Source organism: Aythya ferina, assembly GCF_964211825.1.
Source record: "Aythya ferina genome assembly, chromosome: 1".
NCBI lineage: Eukaryota > Metazoa > Chordata > Aves > Anseriformes > Anatidae > Aythya > Aythya ferina.
In genome coordinates, this window is record NC_140296.1 from 19,522,918 (window position 1) to 19,537,105 (window position 14,188).

General features: G+C 40.8%; 1 protein-coding gene and 1 long non-coding RNA gene across 3 annotated transcripts in view; one reads left to right on the forward strand and one right to left on the reverse strand.

Moving 5' to 3' along the window:
* MICU2 (mitochondrial calcium uptake 2) overlaps positions 1–11,069 on the reverse strand; it is a 151,186-nt gene extending 140,117 nt beyond the window's left edge. Inside the window, exons 1-2 of one of the 2 annotated variants that reach the window (XM_084503708.1) lie at positions 10,809–11,063; positions 1,330–1,454 (exon numbers count right to left, since the gene is read on the reverse strand). Coding sequence is in view for 1 of the 2 variants with exons in the window: in XM_084503706.1 (XP_084359832.1) it covers positions 10,809–11,045 (237 nt within the window). In the remaining variant the exon portion in view is untranslated. Of the gene's footprint in view, positions 1–1,329; positions 1,455–10,808 lie in introns of both variants that reach the window. The other variant, XM_084503706.1, reaches the window with a different exon arrangement.
* Positions 7,038–9,341, forward strand: LOC311426943. Its single transcript, XR_014687134.1, has 2 exons — positions 7,038–8,002; positions 9,122–9,341. It is a non-coding gene; the product is annotated as an uncharacterized lncRNA (long non-coding RNA).
* Positions 11,070–14,188: the final 3,119 nt, after the last annotated feature.

Here is a 14,188-nt window from a genome sequence, read left to right on the forward strand (position 1 = left end):
CTGTTATAATACAGAAAATTATTTACTTTGACTGGCAAATTAAAATGTTTATTTGAACCACAACATAGAGCATGTTTAGCTCTTGTAAATTAGTCTCAACATATTTTAAGGTTTTGCTGAGAAGCTTTCATACGGGAAGGTCCAGCTATATCCAATTTAAATGAGAAAAGTTTCCAGAGCTTAAAAAATTGTCGCTTAAGTAAGGAAAAAATAGCAGCATGCACTGCCAGATAATTTGGTGTATGGCTAAGAAAATAATTTCAGACCAAGTAAGTCACAGCACAAGAAAAGTATCTGCACATTGTAGGGCTCACCCAGCTGAGCACAAATAGAATAAATCTGCGTCTTGTTTAAGAAGCTCTATTTCCATTACTCAGTTGTTTCTCACGTGCTTACAAACCTCCCAGGCCTAACCACAGAATCAGAATATGAAAGACTGCATTTCTTCCACTGAAAACATTATATTAAAACTTGTCCACATTTTTAAAGTAGCTGCTGTAACTGCATTTTTATAAGGTCTTCCTCTAAATTACATTAGTGACACAGACATTTCATGAAGACAAACCAGATCTTGCACTTGTCTGAAGTACTGAAACAATTGTTTATGTTCTCTGATGCATGCAAGTTAGCATCAAAATTTATTAATTTATTAACTGCCCAGGATGTTCTATTGCAGACACAACTCACTGCAAGAAACAGTAAGCTACTCCTAAGTGAAGATGGATCTCGTGAAGAACAGTTATGCATTAAAAACAGAAGTACATCAAATGTGAACAACTAAATGTATTAATTTCCCTCATTTGTTCCCTACAAAGAAAATATAGATTTTATAATAATGCTTTACATTAGATAAAAGTATCTGAATTGCTCTGGGAAACCCAGGTTTTAAACTGATAAATGCTTTGGTATTGTTACTTTGGTATGTTAATGTTCTTTTTTTTCCCACTTTGTATTTTATTTTGGAGACTAGTGTTTATTCCGACTGATTCACATCTTCAGCAAAAGCCGGTCCTTTTCGACTTATTCCCAAGTACTACTGTACTCCATACTCCTAAGGCCATCAAGCATCTTCTTCGGTACAAAGGGTTGCCAGATGTTTTATCAACCAGCTTTATTGCATTCTTCAACAAGAACCACAGTCTAATAATGCTATCTCCTCAGTCAAATGAGCAAGGGAAAACATTTTCCTCTGTGACAATTTCAGGCTACTGACACCACTGTTACTTTAAATACAGACACTATGAGGTTATGAAGTCATAGTAAAATGCAGCATCTTAGCATCATTTTGACTCACATATCCAAGAAAAAAAAAAAAAAAAGACAGATTACCAGGTAAATCCAGAGCTGCTTCACAAACAAATCCAGAGGGAACTGTTACAGGGGTTGTGCTGCAGCCCTAAGCCACTCTTCTGTCTATTGCAGCATTCAGCTCTGGTGTCTTCTAACCTCCAAAGCTTTGGAAAAGGAGAAGCAACAGTCAAGCAATGTGCTCAGTGTGTAACCCATAAGACTTTTGCACTGAAAAATAAAGTTCATTTTGGCAAATCCCTGAAAGAATATAACACTGTTACCATGTTGTATCATCAGAGCAATATGGCAACACAGACCTTTCCTAATTTCTTTTCAACAAAGCTGCACAGCAGCATCCGCGCAACACAAGTTTCAAAGCCAGGCCTGACTCAGCAGTGAGCAGTCACCATGAGCAGCCTTCAGCTGAACTTCAGGCAGAATCCAGCCTTCCTATTCTGGGCATAGCTGGTAAATTAGACCAGAAACTTTCAAAATAAAACCCATAACTTCAATATTATCATACCATTAAGTTTATTTTCTTAGTCTTGTATTTGCATAGTAAGTATTTTATGTGCATCTTATACATATGCATGACACCCTTAGACATTCCTTAGAAATGTATGCATAAAATGTAACTTTATATTCTAAATATAAGTACATATAAAGCCATACGTGTCTAAGTGATTGTATTTTAATATTGCATTATAATTCATTAATACATTATCAATATGGCAGTATCTCCAATAATAGGTCTTATTCAAGTAAAAGTCTACTTTTAAAAGAAAGATTCAGAAAAAAATGATTTCTGGAAACACTGATTTCCTTCAGTTCATATAAAATTTTCATTTACGCTAGAGTTAGTCTGCAGTTTTTGGAGGCAGATGAAGGAGTTTTCCTGCTGATTTGGCACAGGAGCAGGGAAAGGTTCAGTGCTGATAAGACAGTATTTATTAGCTACATCTGCTACAACTGCTTTTTATAGACTCCATCACCGCAAGACAGTCACTCTCGAAATTTCTCCTACACTGAATGGGACTTGAGGAACTAATTTAAATGCTGGCTGGTGTTTAAAGCTGACAGGACTATTCTCTTGTCCTTTGGCCCACAGAGTAGTAACAACGGTCAGAAGCAACAGTAAGGAGACAGAGCCCACTGTACGTGTTCTGAATGAGCATTTCACACCATTTGCTGTCATTAATTCTGATGATTTCTTTAGTTGGTGTCTTTGTGGAATATTTTTAAACTAAATTAAGCCTACTTATGTTAAGTAAAGTAACATCATTCAAAGAACCATAGAAAAAATAAATAAATTAGACATTACAAGGTACCCACACTGAGTGACCTGGAAGCACCCAATGCAGGAAATAAGCAGATGTACTTAACGTTAACAGCCCTAATGCTACTGTCACAGCTGTCACCAGTGAAATCTGTGAGACTTTCCCCACAGCACAAATTAATGTAGATTCAGAGCTACTTCTTCTGGTTACCTTGTGCTGTAAGATGCTAACTCACTTACTGGGAATAGTCAGATTTAGCCAGCTACTGTGCCTGTAGACAAAAACCTACAAGGAAGTGTAATACAGAGCTCTATAGCTCATCCTGCAAACATAATAACAGAATTGATACTATTGTTTGGACACATATGATCATTTTTTTACAAAAAAAAAAAAAAAAAAAAAAAAAAAGGCTACTTATCACTCTGCCTGTTCAAAGTTCTTAGAAACACCATCCTTTCAGATACATCTTCCATCTAAGAAAGGAGATAAAAAAGAAATATTATAACATAAGATAGGTCTAATATTCCCAATAAATAAATATTGGTTTCCTCCTGGGGTATTTGTTAAAAATCAGATTATTTTGTATAATTATTTCTATCCAGAATAGTATTCTTAACTTGCAGTCAAACTATTTTCTTACTCGTTCGTGTTTGTCCACTAGCATAAACAGCTAATGACTTTCAACCTGTAGCATTAACCTTTCATTACACCAAAATCAAAATAATAGCTAAAACCACAACAAAACCATGCAATTTCAAATGTCCACATGTATCAAAGTGCCTAGAGAATGCTAGTTAAATTTTGCTTAATTACTCAAGTCATACAGCCGGAGCAAATCTAAGTAGAAGGTGACAGATCGGATGAAAGATAGTTAAATTTTAACCTCGACCCCTAAGATTACATTTGACATCATGTTGTTTTAGTATCAATGAAGACACCTGTACAAAGAATCTCTGTGCACACAGAGAAGGGAATAAATGTAAATATTTTCAAAGCCAAAAACTTCAGGATATAAATATCTCACATTCAAAAGGCTGAAATGGATACCGTATATTTAAAGTTGTGAAACAAATGTATATCCATAAGCAACATCTAAGTCTATAATTAATTATAACATCATGGCCCTACAGATTCCATACTCCCTATACTACATTCTATTTTGGGCACACAACATGACAATGTCTGTATGTCACTAATGCAGAGAATGATGTTTGTGATATATTTAATATCTCCGTTATTGATTTAGACCGCTTAGTGGATACCTGATACACACAGTATTTCCACAACACAGTGAAATACAGAATTAAACAAGAGGTAGCTAAGGTTACCCTGTTTGGCTGCACAAGAGGAACAGCTCGGAAAGACTGAAGTATCTTTCAGGGAAGGGAAAAAAAAAAAAGAAAAAAAAAAGATTAGGGAAGGCTGAGCTGTTAATCCAATTCTAAAAAGCTCTTCCTGTGGATGAGATTCATAGATTTATTGATGCTTAATTATTGCAGGAATGGTGTTTTAAAATGAGTTTTTGAACACATCATTGTCATAATATTTGGGACTATTAACTCTAATTTACTCCTGGATGAACTAGGAAGCAACACTGTTATTAAGGTATTTATTTTCGTGCACAGACTCAACCCAAGTACTTCCGTTTACTTCTAGATGCAATGGCAAGAAAACAAGACAAAAAAAAAAAAAAAGAGTATATTGACATGACACAGCAGAGTTAGAAGGCAAATGCATGAATTGTGTTAAAATGTCCTATGTAGCCACTGACTATCGATATCCTAGGAATGAAATGACAAATTGACTTCCCATTTCCTTCCAAAAATAGGAAGTGTTCAGTGTGTTTACCTACAACGTTTAACTGCCTTGTCATGATCATCATGCTTTGTCATATTTATTGAGATAGTAAGTATAATAGGAAAGACACATCAAAGTAAAATAGGAAGCTCGTAGAAGGATGCTATCAGTGCTGACAAGAACACTGCCTGCACTCACTACTCACCAAGAAAAAGCCTTCCCAGCACTGAGCACTGCTGTCAAGAAACGTGAGAGCTTTGAAAGACCTTGAATCAAACCATCAGCAGCAGGAAAACCCAAGCCCAGCATGGTGTGGGATGGACAAGGTAAAGCAGGAAAAAACAAAAAGTAATGAAAAAAGCATAAGCCTTACTTAAAGTGGCTCCAGCCCACAACAGTAATTGTGATTTTAATGGTTTTTATATGGCCTTGTTTCACCAGGCAGATTTTAAGCATCAGCCGTATGGCCGTGTGGTCAGGTCTGCACGAGGCTTCTCCAAGGCCTGCAAGCTCTCAGCGTGCCTGATGTGGATTAAAAACATTTGCATTACATTTCAAAAGCCTGTTAAAGCATTCACTGTGGACTTGTATTTTATACTTGCTTAATTATTCTTTTGTGAGCATCCTCGATGTGCTGTTACATTTGCGTTCGCAATTAATTTCATAGAATCACAGAATATCCAAGCTGGAAGGGACCCACAGGGATCATCGAGTCCAGCTCCTGGGTCCCCCAAAGGACCACCCAAAAATCAGACCATGTGTCTGAGAGTGTTGTCCAAACACTTCTTGAACTCTAACAGAATAAAGACTCAAAGGCAAATGCTTTGAAATTATTACTTAAAACACAAAAATTATTCTAGGATTTTTGATCAAACAAAAGCTGGCTTTTTATTATTATTATTATTATTATTTTTATGACAGAGTAAGCACAAGAATCTTCTTGTCTATTTTTCAGATTAGGCTGTACATATTCTTACCAGATTTATTTTAGAACCAGATTCCTCCGGGCAATTCCATACATCACTACAAATCCTTATGCAATTTTATCCAGACTTCTATATTTATCGAGACACCTCATCTTAACAGCAATGTTCTTCCTTAGCATGAACCAGGCTTTTAGAACAGATTGCACAGGAACCCCCACAAAAATTCCCACTCTAACAAGATTTGCCAACAAGTCTCAGTTTAACGCACTTACATGTGAAGTATAGATTAAACAATGGTTCGTAGAAAAAAAAATATATATATATATTTTAATATTTGGTGACTGAATTCAAATGCCACACACATACATCCTATCTGCCAACAGTGAAAACCTTCTACATGCAGTTAATATGCATTCTACCTTCCTAGATATAATCTATATTAAAATAAATAAAGGGGAGGAAATGTGAGCTAAAAGTTGTGTAAGTGTAACGTAAGTCACGAAGTGGTCCGGGATACATGGGATATGCAAAAATATCAGAATCCAAGAGCTATTCAAATCTTCCTTCCACTGCTCTAAAGAAATTGCTTCAAACAATTTAAACAAAAAGCTGCTTTTGACATGCATGCAACTGATGTCATTTGTTTTGGTAGCACATAATGAGGGGCAGTGACACCAAGAATGTAATACCAAACTCATGCCTGCACCAGAAGTTACTAATCAAGTGAAAATAAGCTAAAAAGGTAACATATGCATAGCTGACATTAGTTAGTGAATCATCTATTGATCAGGATTGAAATTTTTAGCCAGATGAAAACCATGCACAATGTACTAGAACCTGTCTGAAACAAATCCATCCCAGCACTCAATGTGTGACCAACAGTCTGCTCTCTGAACTATTAAAACCATCTTTATCAGATTCCATGTCTGGAAGCCCAAAGACTTCTCCTACAACCCTGATAAACTTTTGAGTTACATTTAATTGCAGCACTCTCCCTAGATTATCTTATGAACTAGCACTTTGAGCTCTCTATCAGCCAGGATTTGTGAAGACGTCCTCCAGAGGATTATTTTGCCTTTACCGTTGTGCCAGATCCCTGAACAAAAACTGGTGTTCAGGGTATCCTTTACGGTATTCTGCATTATTCATTCAAACAGTGTTGGGCAATAGCTCCAAAATACATTTTAGTGGTGGTTACATACATAGCCCAAGAAAATGAACTAAAGCTCCAATGTTAATCAGAAAAAGTATTTTACTCACAGCTGTTTGGAGTAACAGTTTTCATGAAATGGCCACACAGTCACCACTCCTGTGTGTGCCTATCTTTGGCTCTGTTAAGAATCGCTAACATTAGAAAACTGGAAAAGGGTGAAACACTCCACACAGTTTAACATAGTCCAAAAAGAGATTCCCGGACTTCTTCCCCACCCTTCCACTTTCAAACACAAAAAGGCTATTTTCTCCTTCAAAAAACAAACAAACAAACAAAACACATTTTAAAATAAAATAAATATTTAATTAATATCAGACACTAAAAAAGCACAAGTGGTTTGTTATCCATTGTGAAAGAGTAGGATTATCTTAACTGAAAATGTTAAGATCAAATGCATGATCAAATACAATTTATGTATTTAAGACCTCTACAACAGGAACTGAGTTTCTTCTTATCTGGAAGAATCATAGCACATCGCTGATATGACACAAAAAAAAAAAAAAAAAAAAAGGGGGAAGATGAAGAGAACTAGGCTATAATGATGTAACAGAGACCAGTAGCAAGAACTGTTATTAAGTTCGCAGAATGGTTGAGGTTGGAAGGGACCTCTGGAGGTCAAGTTGTGTTTTCCACTTAGCTCAGGGAAGCTGGATCAAAAATGTAACTATCAAGTAATGCTCCCCTGGTCCTTGGAAAAGAATGCTGCAACAACATCACCTTTATCAGTACCAAACAGACAGGACTTCCACACGTTGTTATTATATATATATACACCAGTAACAACTTTACTCAGCCTCAGTTGGAAAGAGTGACTCAGACTCAGCACAAAATGCAACACTCTACAGAGGGTGGATCAAATTGTATTCTTCTTTCTGAAACCGGTGACTAAACACATCAGTAAATAAACTCAGCAGGGGTAGGAGACGCTGCCTGTGGCAGCTAGGTGCTTCTCAGAGCTCTCTTATCATCTGCAACGTGTGTGTGCATGAGGTCGAAGCTACGGTCCCTTGGCAAGTTCCCAGGCTTGATGGTACAGTTTCCTGATGCCTGCTATCCCAAATCCACTTGCACGCCCTGTGGCAATCCTGTACTTGATTCTTGACCCTGATAAGGACAACCTGAGAGACTGCAAACTGACTTGCAATGAACAGTGTGTTTTAAGCAAAGGATTCCAGCAGCTGTAGGATGTGTAACACCACCTTACGATTGGAAATTGCAAGACCTCGGACAACACCGCAAGTCTGATCAGGGTTCCCAATTACTCATCGTTCTGGAATTACTGAAAACCAACTTATGACGTATCACCACAGTGTGTAGTGTAGTGTGTACATTTCTGACCCAGGCATGTTGTTTAGAAGAAACACGTTTGGTGAACTTCAGTATAATCACCATTTTCAGTCACACTGGCAGAATGAAGGCACCCTTCATTTGGAAAAGCTGATCTAGATTATCCCAGCACCGGCTGTATCTGTTCCAGGACACGCAATGGAGCTTCACTGGTAAATAACAAGGATAGATAGAACTAGAGCCTGGTATCTATAAAAACTGGGGGAAGGAGGGAAGAAGAGATTATGTTAATTTTGCTCTAAAATTTTTGTACAGTAGTGATTTACTCTCATTTATAAGGACTTATTCCAATACATTCCCTGTACCTTTCTAAACAACAGATCAGCGAATATTGAGAACGAAAATAACTACATGAATCACACATAAAGCTGAAAATCTTCTAAGTAATTTGATAGAAACTAGTTTGATTGACACTAAAGGAAAACCTAAATAGCTATAAATTTCAATTACATAAACTAAACAAATTATTTAGTTTTTACAGTGAAGACTGACTGCAATAAAGCTATTAATGGTTGTTACATCTCACTGTCAGGACAAGAACACGAACTCAATCGGTGCCTCAAATTATGCTGAAATAGTGCCACTTTGTCAACTTCACTCTGTCAGGCATCTTAAATAATTACCACCCATTTTGCAGTGATTTATTCTTATGATTCAACAGTAGAGACTGTATTACTAAGAAAAACAGGGAAGCATCGTAGCTTAAAGGGCTCAGCAGTCTCAAGAGCAGATGCTAGGCCTGGTACTTGAGAGGGAAATACAAACACTTCCACTGCGTATACTTTTATTACCACAGTGCTCATGAAAGTTGTGCTGCTTAATTTCAAATACTTGCCTTAATCTATAAAATTTCCAGTATTTATCCTGCACACAATTCCCCTACATAACCTACAGCAACATTAACAATACATAATTGTCTGCAAGCCTAATCTCAAGCAAAGCTTGAGATCTCAAGCCAAGCTGCCTGAGATCCACTGTAGTGAAAAGGGATAATATAAAGTCAGGTCATCCACTGAATAAGAAATGTATCTCAATTTAAGCAAAAGCTCTGAACACTGAGTTTCAGAGCACTCTGACTGCTCTGAAAAGCACTCTGAAACAAAGAGTGCTCCAAAACATAACATAAAGGTGACACATGTTTCAACACTTTGCGGTGCTTTTGATTGTTTCTTATTTCTGTCTGTAAGAAGCCACTGGTAGCATCCAAACTGCTTAAAAGAAACGCAGCCTGCTGCTTTGGTTCTATTAACCTGTCCTCACGGATTTTACAGGCCACTTCTGCTTTCAATTTACTGCCCTTAGCACCATGCGCTGCATGGCCAGTTCTGAAGTACTTTTTTGAAGTGTCACTACATTAATTGCAGCAACACAGAGCTCAAGATGTACGGAGAATTTCTGTCTGCAAGTACGATGGGATGTCCAACACTCTTTTATCAGGAAACAAAAAAGTTTAAATTGAATAAACTCCTTAACATTTGCAGAGTCCAGCAACTTACTGTCTCCAATAATGAATTGATTAAAGAAGCCGTAGATTTTCCGTCCCCCCACAGAGTTATAAAGTGTACCCGTTGGACTGTCCATGTGTTACCTGGAAGCTAGTCCAAGAACACATGAGCACCAAAGCTATATCCCTTCAACCCAGCAGTCTTTAAAAGCAATTACTTCCTGCATTAACACATTTTATATATACCCACATACAGTGTACTTATGCAAGAGTCCCATACATATAGGTAATAGGCCTCAAGGACAGGATTTTTTTTTAAACATAACGCAATGCTGCTGAAAAATGTCATAGCTAATATAAATATAAATAAATATAACATCTTATTCTGCTGGCTGTTTACAGCAGAAGACACATTTCCAGTAGGAATTCTACTGCAATAACATTTGCCTTTCTTGCTGGGAGCACGTACAGAAAACCAAAGTTTTAAGATGCGCTGTCCAAGAAGTCAGGACTGACACTTAACCTATTTCAGAAGCATTCTTATTTAAAAAGTGGAGTTTCCTCCAGTGCAACACCTAAGACTGCAATATCAAAAATAATAATAAAAAAAAAACACTCCTTGTTCTTGATTTGAGAATAAATAAGATCGCTATTTACCTGCCTGCAGTTCAACCAATATTTGCTAAGAGATAGGATCTCAAAGCATACAAACCATGGAATTCTTCCAAAATTTCCTAGGTAGAAGCAGCTGAATGGCAATGCAATCATACACTGACCTCCTAACCCCATCCCATGCTAACCTGCTGGCCCAGATCGCTTCGAGGGCTTCCCATCTTGGAAGCCTCACTAACTTTAATCGACAGCCATCTGAGGGAAGAATGGGAAAAAGTTCACTCCATAAAATGAGTAACAGCAGGAAGCGTGACTGTGTTTTGGAACTTGTGGTGATTGTTTTGTAAATAACGAGCATCTGTTCTTGACCTTCTGCAGGAGTACTGATGCTCCAAGGCATTGTAATGTTCATCGCCCAGATTCTGAATGTACCCACTGGTATCACCCCACCTGCTGTGTGTATTTCAGGTGGAATATAGAAGTGGCATTTTGGGGAAATGTCCTTTGTTAAGGGGGGAGCGTGCTAATGCCTCAGAGCACCTGAAGCTCAGGCTGGGCATCGCAGACCCGAAGCCAAGCCCTGGAAGCTGCCACCAGACGGGCAGCTCAGCACGGGCCACATCCCCACGACCACCACACGAACCCCTCGGGGCTGTCAGGCCCCCCCTGCTTGCTTCCACCGCAGAAAACACCCAAATTATTGAGAACCACGCGAAGCAGGAGCACCTCTGCCCAAACACAGCTGCCGGGGGGCCCCTCCTGACCCCTCCACGGCAGCGGCTCCCCCACTCCGCCGGCACTCGGCTCCCGCAGGCCGCTCCCCACACAGCCCCCCCGGCCTCCCCCCGGCCCCCGGGGCGAGCGGCGAGGGCTGCCCGGAGCGGGGCTGACCGGCGCCTTACCTGAGCCAGGACGGTGAGGAAGGCGCCCGCCCCCGGCCGCCCCCGCCAGCCGCCGTAACACGCCGCCACGGAGCCCCCCCCGAGCAGGACGGCGGCGGCGGCGGCCCCCCTCCAGCCGGCCGGGCGCCGCTGGCTCCGGGCGGGCCGCAGCGCGGCGAGGCGCCCCCGGAGCGGAGCGCGGGCGGCCGCCGCCAGCGCCGCTCTCCACGCCGCCATCTTCCAGCCGGCCGCCGACATGGACGCGGCCGCTCCGCCGCCGCGGGGGCGCATGCGCGGCGGCCGGGCTGAGGCCGCGGGATGGAGGGGGAAGGCTGCGGGCACCCCCCCGGCGCAGAGAGCCCGGCTGGGTGGTGGTGGAGGGGAAACGTGGAGTCACAGGGACGTTATAGTTGGGAAAGGTCTCCAAGGTCATCTGGTCCAACCATCCCCTACCACCAATGTCACCCACTAAGCCATGTCCCCAAGCACCACGTCCAACCTCTCCTTGAACACCCTCAGGGACAGTGACTCCACCACCTCCCTGGGCAACCCGTCCCAGTGCCTGCCTGCTCTTTCTGAGCAGAAATGTCTCCTCATTTCCAACCTGAACCTCCCCTGGTGCAACTTGAGGCCATTCCCTCTGGTCCTATTATCTGTGAGCAGAGGCCGACCCCCAGCTCCCCACAGCTCCTTTCAGGCAGTTGCAGAGCCTCCTCTTCTTCAGACCAAACACCCCCAGTGCCCTCAGCCACTCCTCACAGGACTTGTGCTACAGACCCTTCACCAGCTTCGTAGCCCTGCTCTGGACACACTCCAGGGCCTTCTTGTAGTGAGCAACAGAAAACTGAACACAGTTTATTCCAGAACAAGTAACAACAGAAACATGAATAAGTCTAAAACATCCTTTTCAAGTGCAGAGTTTCTTACAAATGAGACGACAAAAGATGTTGCTTACACAAACTGTCATGGCAGAGGTGCTAACTGAAAAGCATGACAGATTGAATTGACCAGCTGTAATCACTTATGTCAGAGACAACTAGTTACCTCAAATGCTTCAAATTTATTTAATTAATTAATTAATTAAATAAATAAATAATTAATTGGGGAAGGGGGGTCCACTACTATTGTTCTACTGAAGCTCTCTAGGCTTTGGCTAGGTTGAGACTGATGAGTCCCATTCAAACATTGGGCTGTCTGGGAATTGATGATATATGGTCACATGAAGTAAAGCCGAGAGGAAGTTAACCTCCGTTTTTAGGCTGGTAGTACTCGGATTCGTGTTTTTGCAGAAGTTCACCTGAAGTTCACCTGGTGAATTTGGAAAAAGACTGGAGAGAGAACTGCTTCAGGCAATTCTAGACTTAAGGCATCTGGCAGAGAAAGTGCGATTTCCCGTTGCTTAGGTTAAAGGCCTTCAGAAAGTACTCAGTTCATCTTAGCAAGCTGTACCTTTCACCTCTTTCTGTTACAACAGCAAGTACTGTATTGTCATCATTACAGGCGCTGCGACATCTGAAACACGGCTCTGAAACACGGAAATGCCTTTTTTCCCCTCTCACCATTAATGTGTGGTGATATACATCTATGCCACTAAAGTACTTTTAGTTCGCTGTCCTTTCCTGATCTGGATTCAGAGCCATGAATTTGATTTTGTAGGTGTTAATTTCAGTCATTTAACTAATGGCATCTCAGAATTTATCCAGTCTTCCATTAGCATGTGTTGTCCGTTGAATGTCATTCAGTGAAGTGTTTGAGACATCTTCAGGCATGTGCCACCTGAATCCTTAGCCCGATACAAACTCTTCAAAAACACCTCTGGGAAACACAAATGACTGCTCATTGCAAAATCACCCAAGAGTGCAACATGCAGGGTGAGTGGTTTCCATCCTCACAGGCTGTAATGTACATTGCAAAATCTTTCCCTATCCCCAGAGACCTAGAAAGTAAGTCATACAAGAAAATCCTTTCTAATCCTTAGATACAATAAAACATAGCAGCAAAATCCCTCTGTCATGCACAAATGCATACTGAAAAATCCGATTTCTCTTACAGAGATGTAAAACTTACAGTAAATTCCTCTCCCCTATTCCTGCTTTCCTCCAGACAGACAAAGTATTTTCTATCTCTGCCTTACAGTTTGACACTGAGTATTTGCACAAACACCTTAAGAATACTTCCCTTTCCGTGTAAGCCAATAACAAGCACTTTGTGGATGCTGGCAATGTCCCAGAAGCATTGTAGAGGATGGCTGAGGGATTTGCATTCTGAATGCCAGATCCCACAATTTTGAACATGTGAATGCAACATAGGTAAGCATGTTTAGTTCAGCACCTTGCTAGGCATTTTCAGTTTTTCTTTGAGTAAGAACAAATAAGTAGGTCATTTGCCTTTCCTTGGATGACATTCCTGACTGAAACAGATATAGCTGCAATGTGAAAGGACAACTACTCTCCTATGACTGCAAGCACGCAATGCTGATGGGGAGGTGAGCTGTCCTTAGCCAACCTCTCTTGCTCTCCCTGCAGTAAATTCACCCCCATGTGTAGTGTCCCAGAGGAGCACAACACTACCACTGTGCAAATGAAGCTCTCTTTCCCATCCTGTACAGTTTGCTCTTCCTTGGCTTTCATTGTCCAGACAAGGGCGACGAAGCTGGTGAGGGGCCTGGAGAACAAGTCCTACGAGGAGCGGCTGAGGGAGCTGGGCTTGTTCAGCCTGGAGAAAAGGAGGCTCAGGGGTGACCTTATTGCTCTTTACAGATACCTTAAGGGAGGCTGTAGCAAGGTGGGGGTTGGTCTGTTCTCCCACGTGCCTGGTGACAGGACAAGGGGGAATGGGCTTAAGTTGCACCAGGGGAGTTTTAGGTTGGATGTTAGAAAGAACTTCTTTACCGAAAAGGTTGTTAGACATTGGAACAGGCTGCCCAGGGAAGTGGTGGAGTCACCATCCCTGGAAGTCTTTAAAAGACGCTTAGATGTAGAGCTTAGGGATATGGTTTAGTGGGGACTGTTAGCATTAGGTCAGAGGTTGGACTCGATGATCTTGAGGTCTCTTCCAACCTAGAAATTCTGTGATTCTGTGATTCTGTGATAAGCAGAAATCATTACATTTAGCAAGCTGACGTACCTGCTTTTGTAACATGTGCTTTCTACATGTTGAATTCAGACTTCCTTGTAGAGGTGGTTGCGTTGCTGAAAATCTGCAAAAGCAAATTAAAAGCCTGATAAAAGATTTTCTTAAATGTTTAAGGATGTGATTTTCCTGTGAGATTCAATTCTCCACTGAATCATTATATAATAAAACTTAAATGCTGTTACTTCTTGTTAGGCATAATGAGCATAATGTGAAATCACATCCACAAATGAAAATCTAGTACCGTGAAACAAAGCCCATGGAACTCC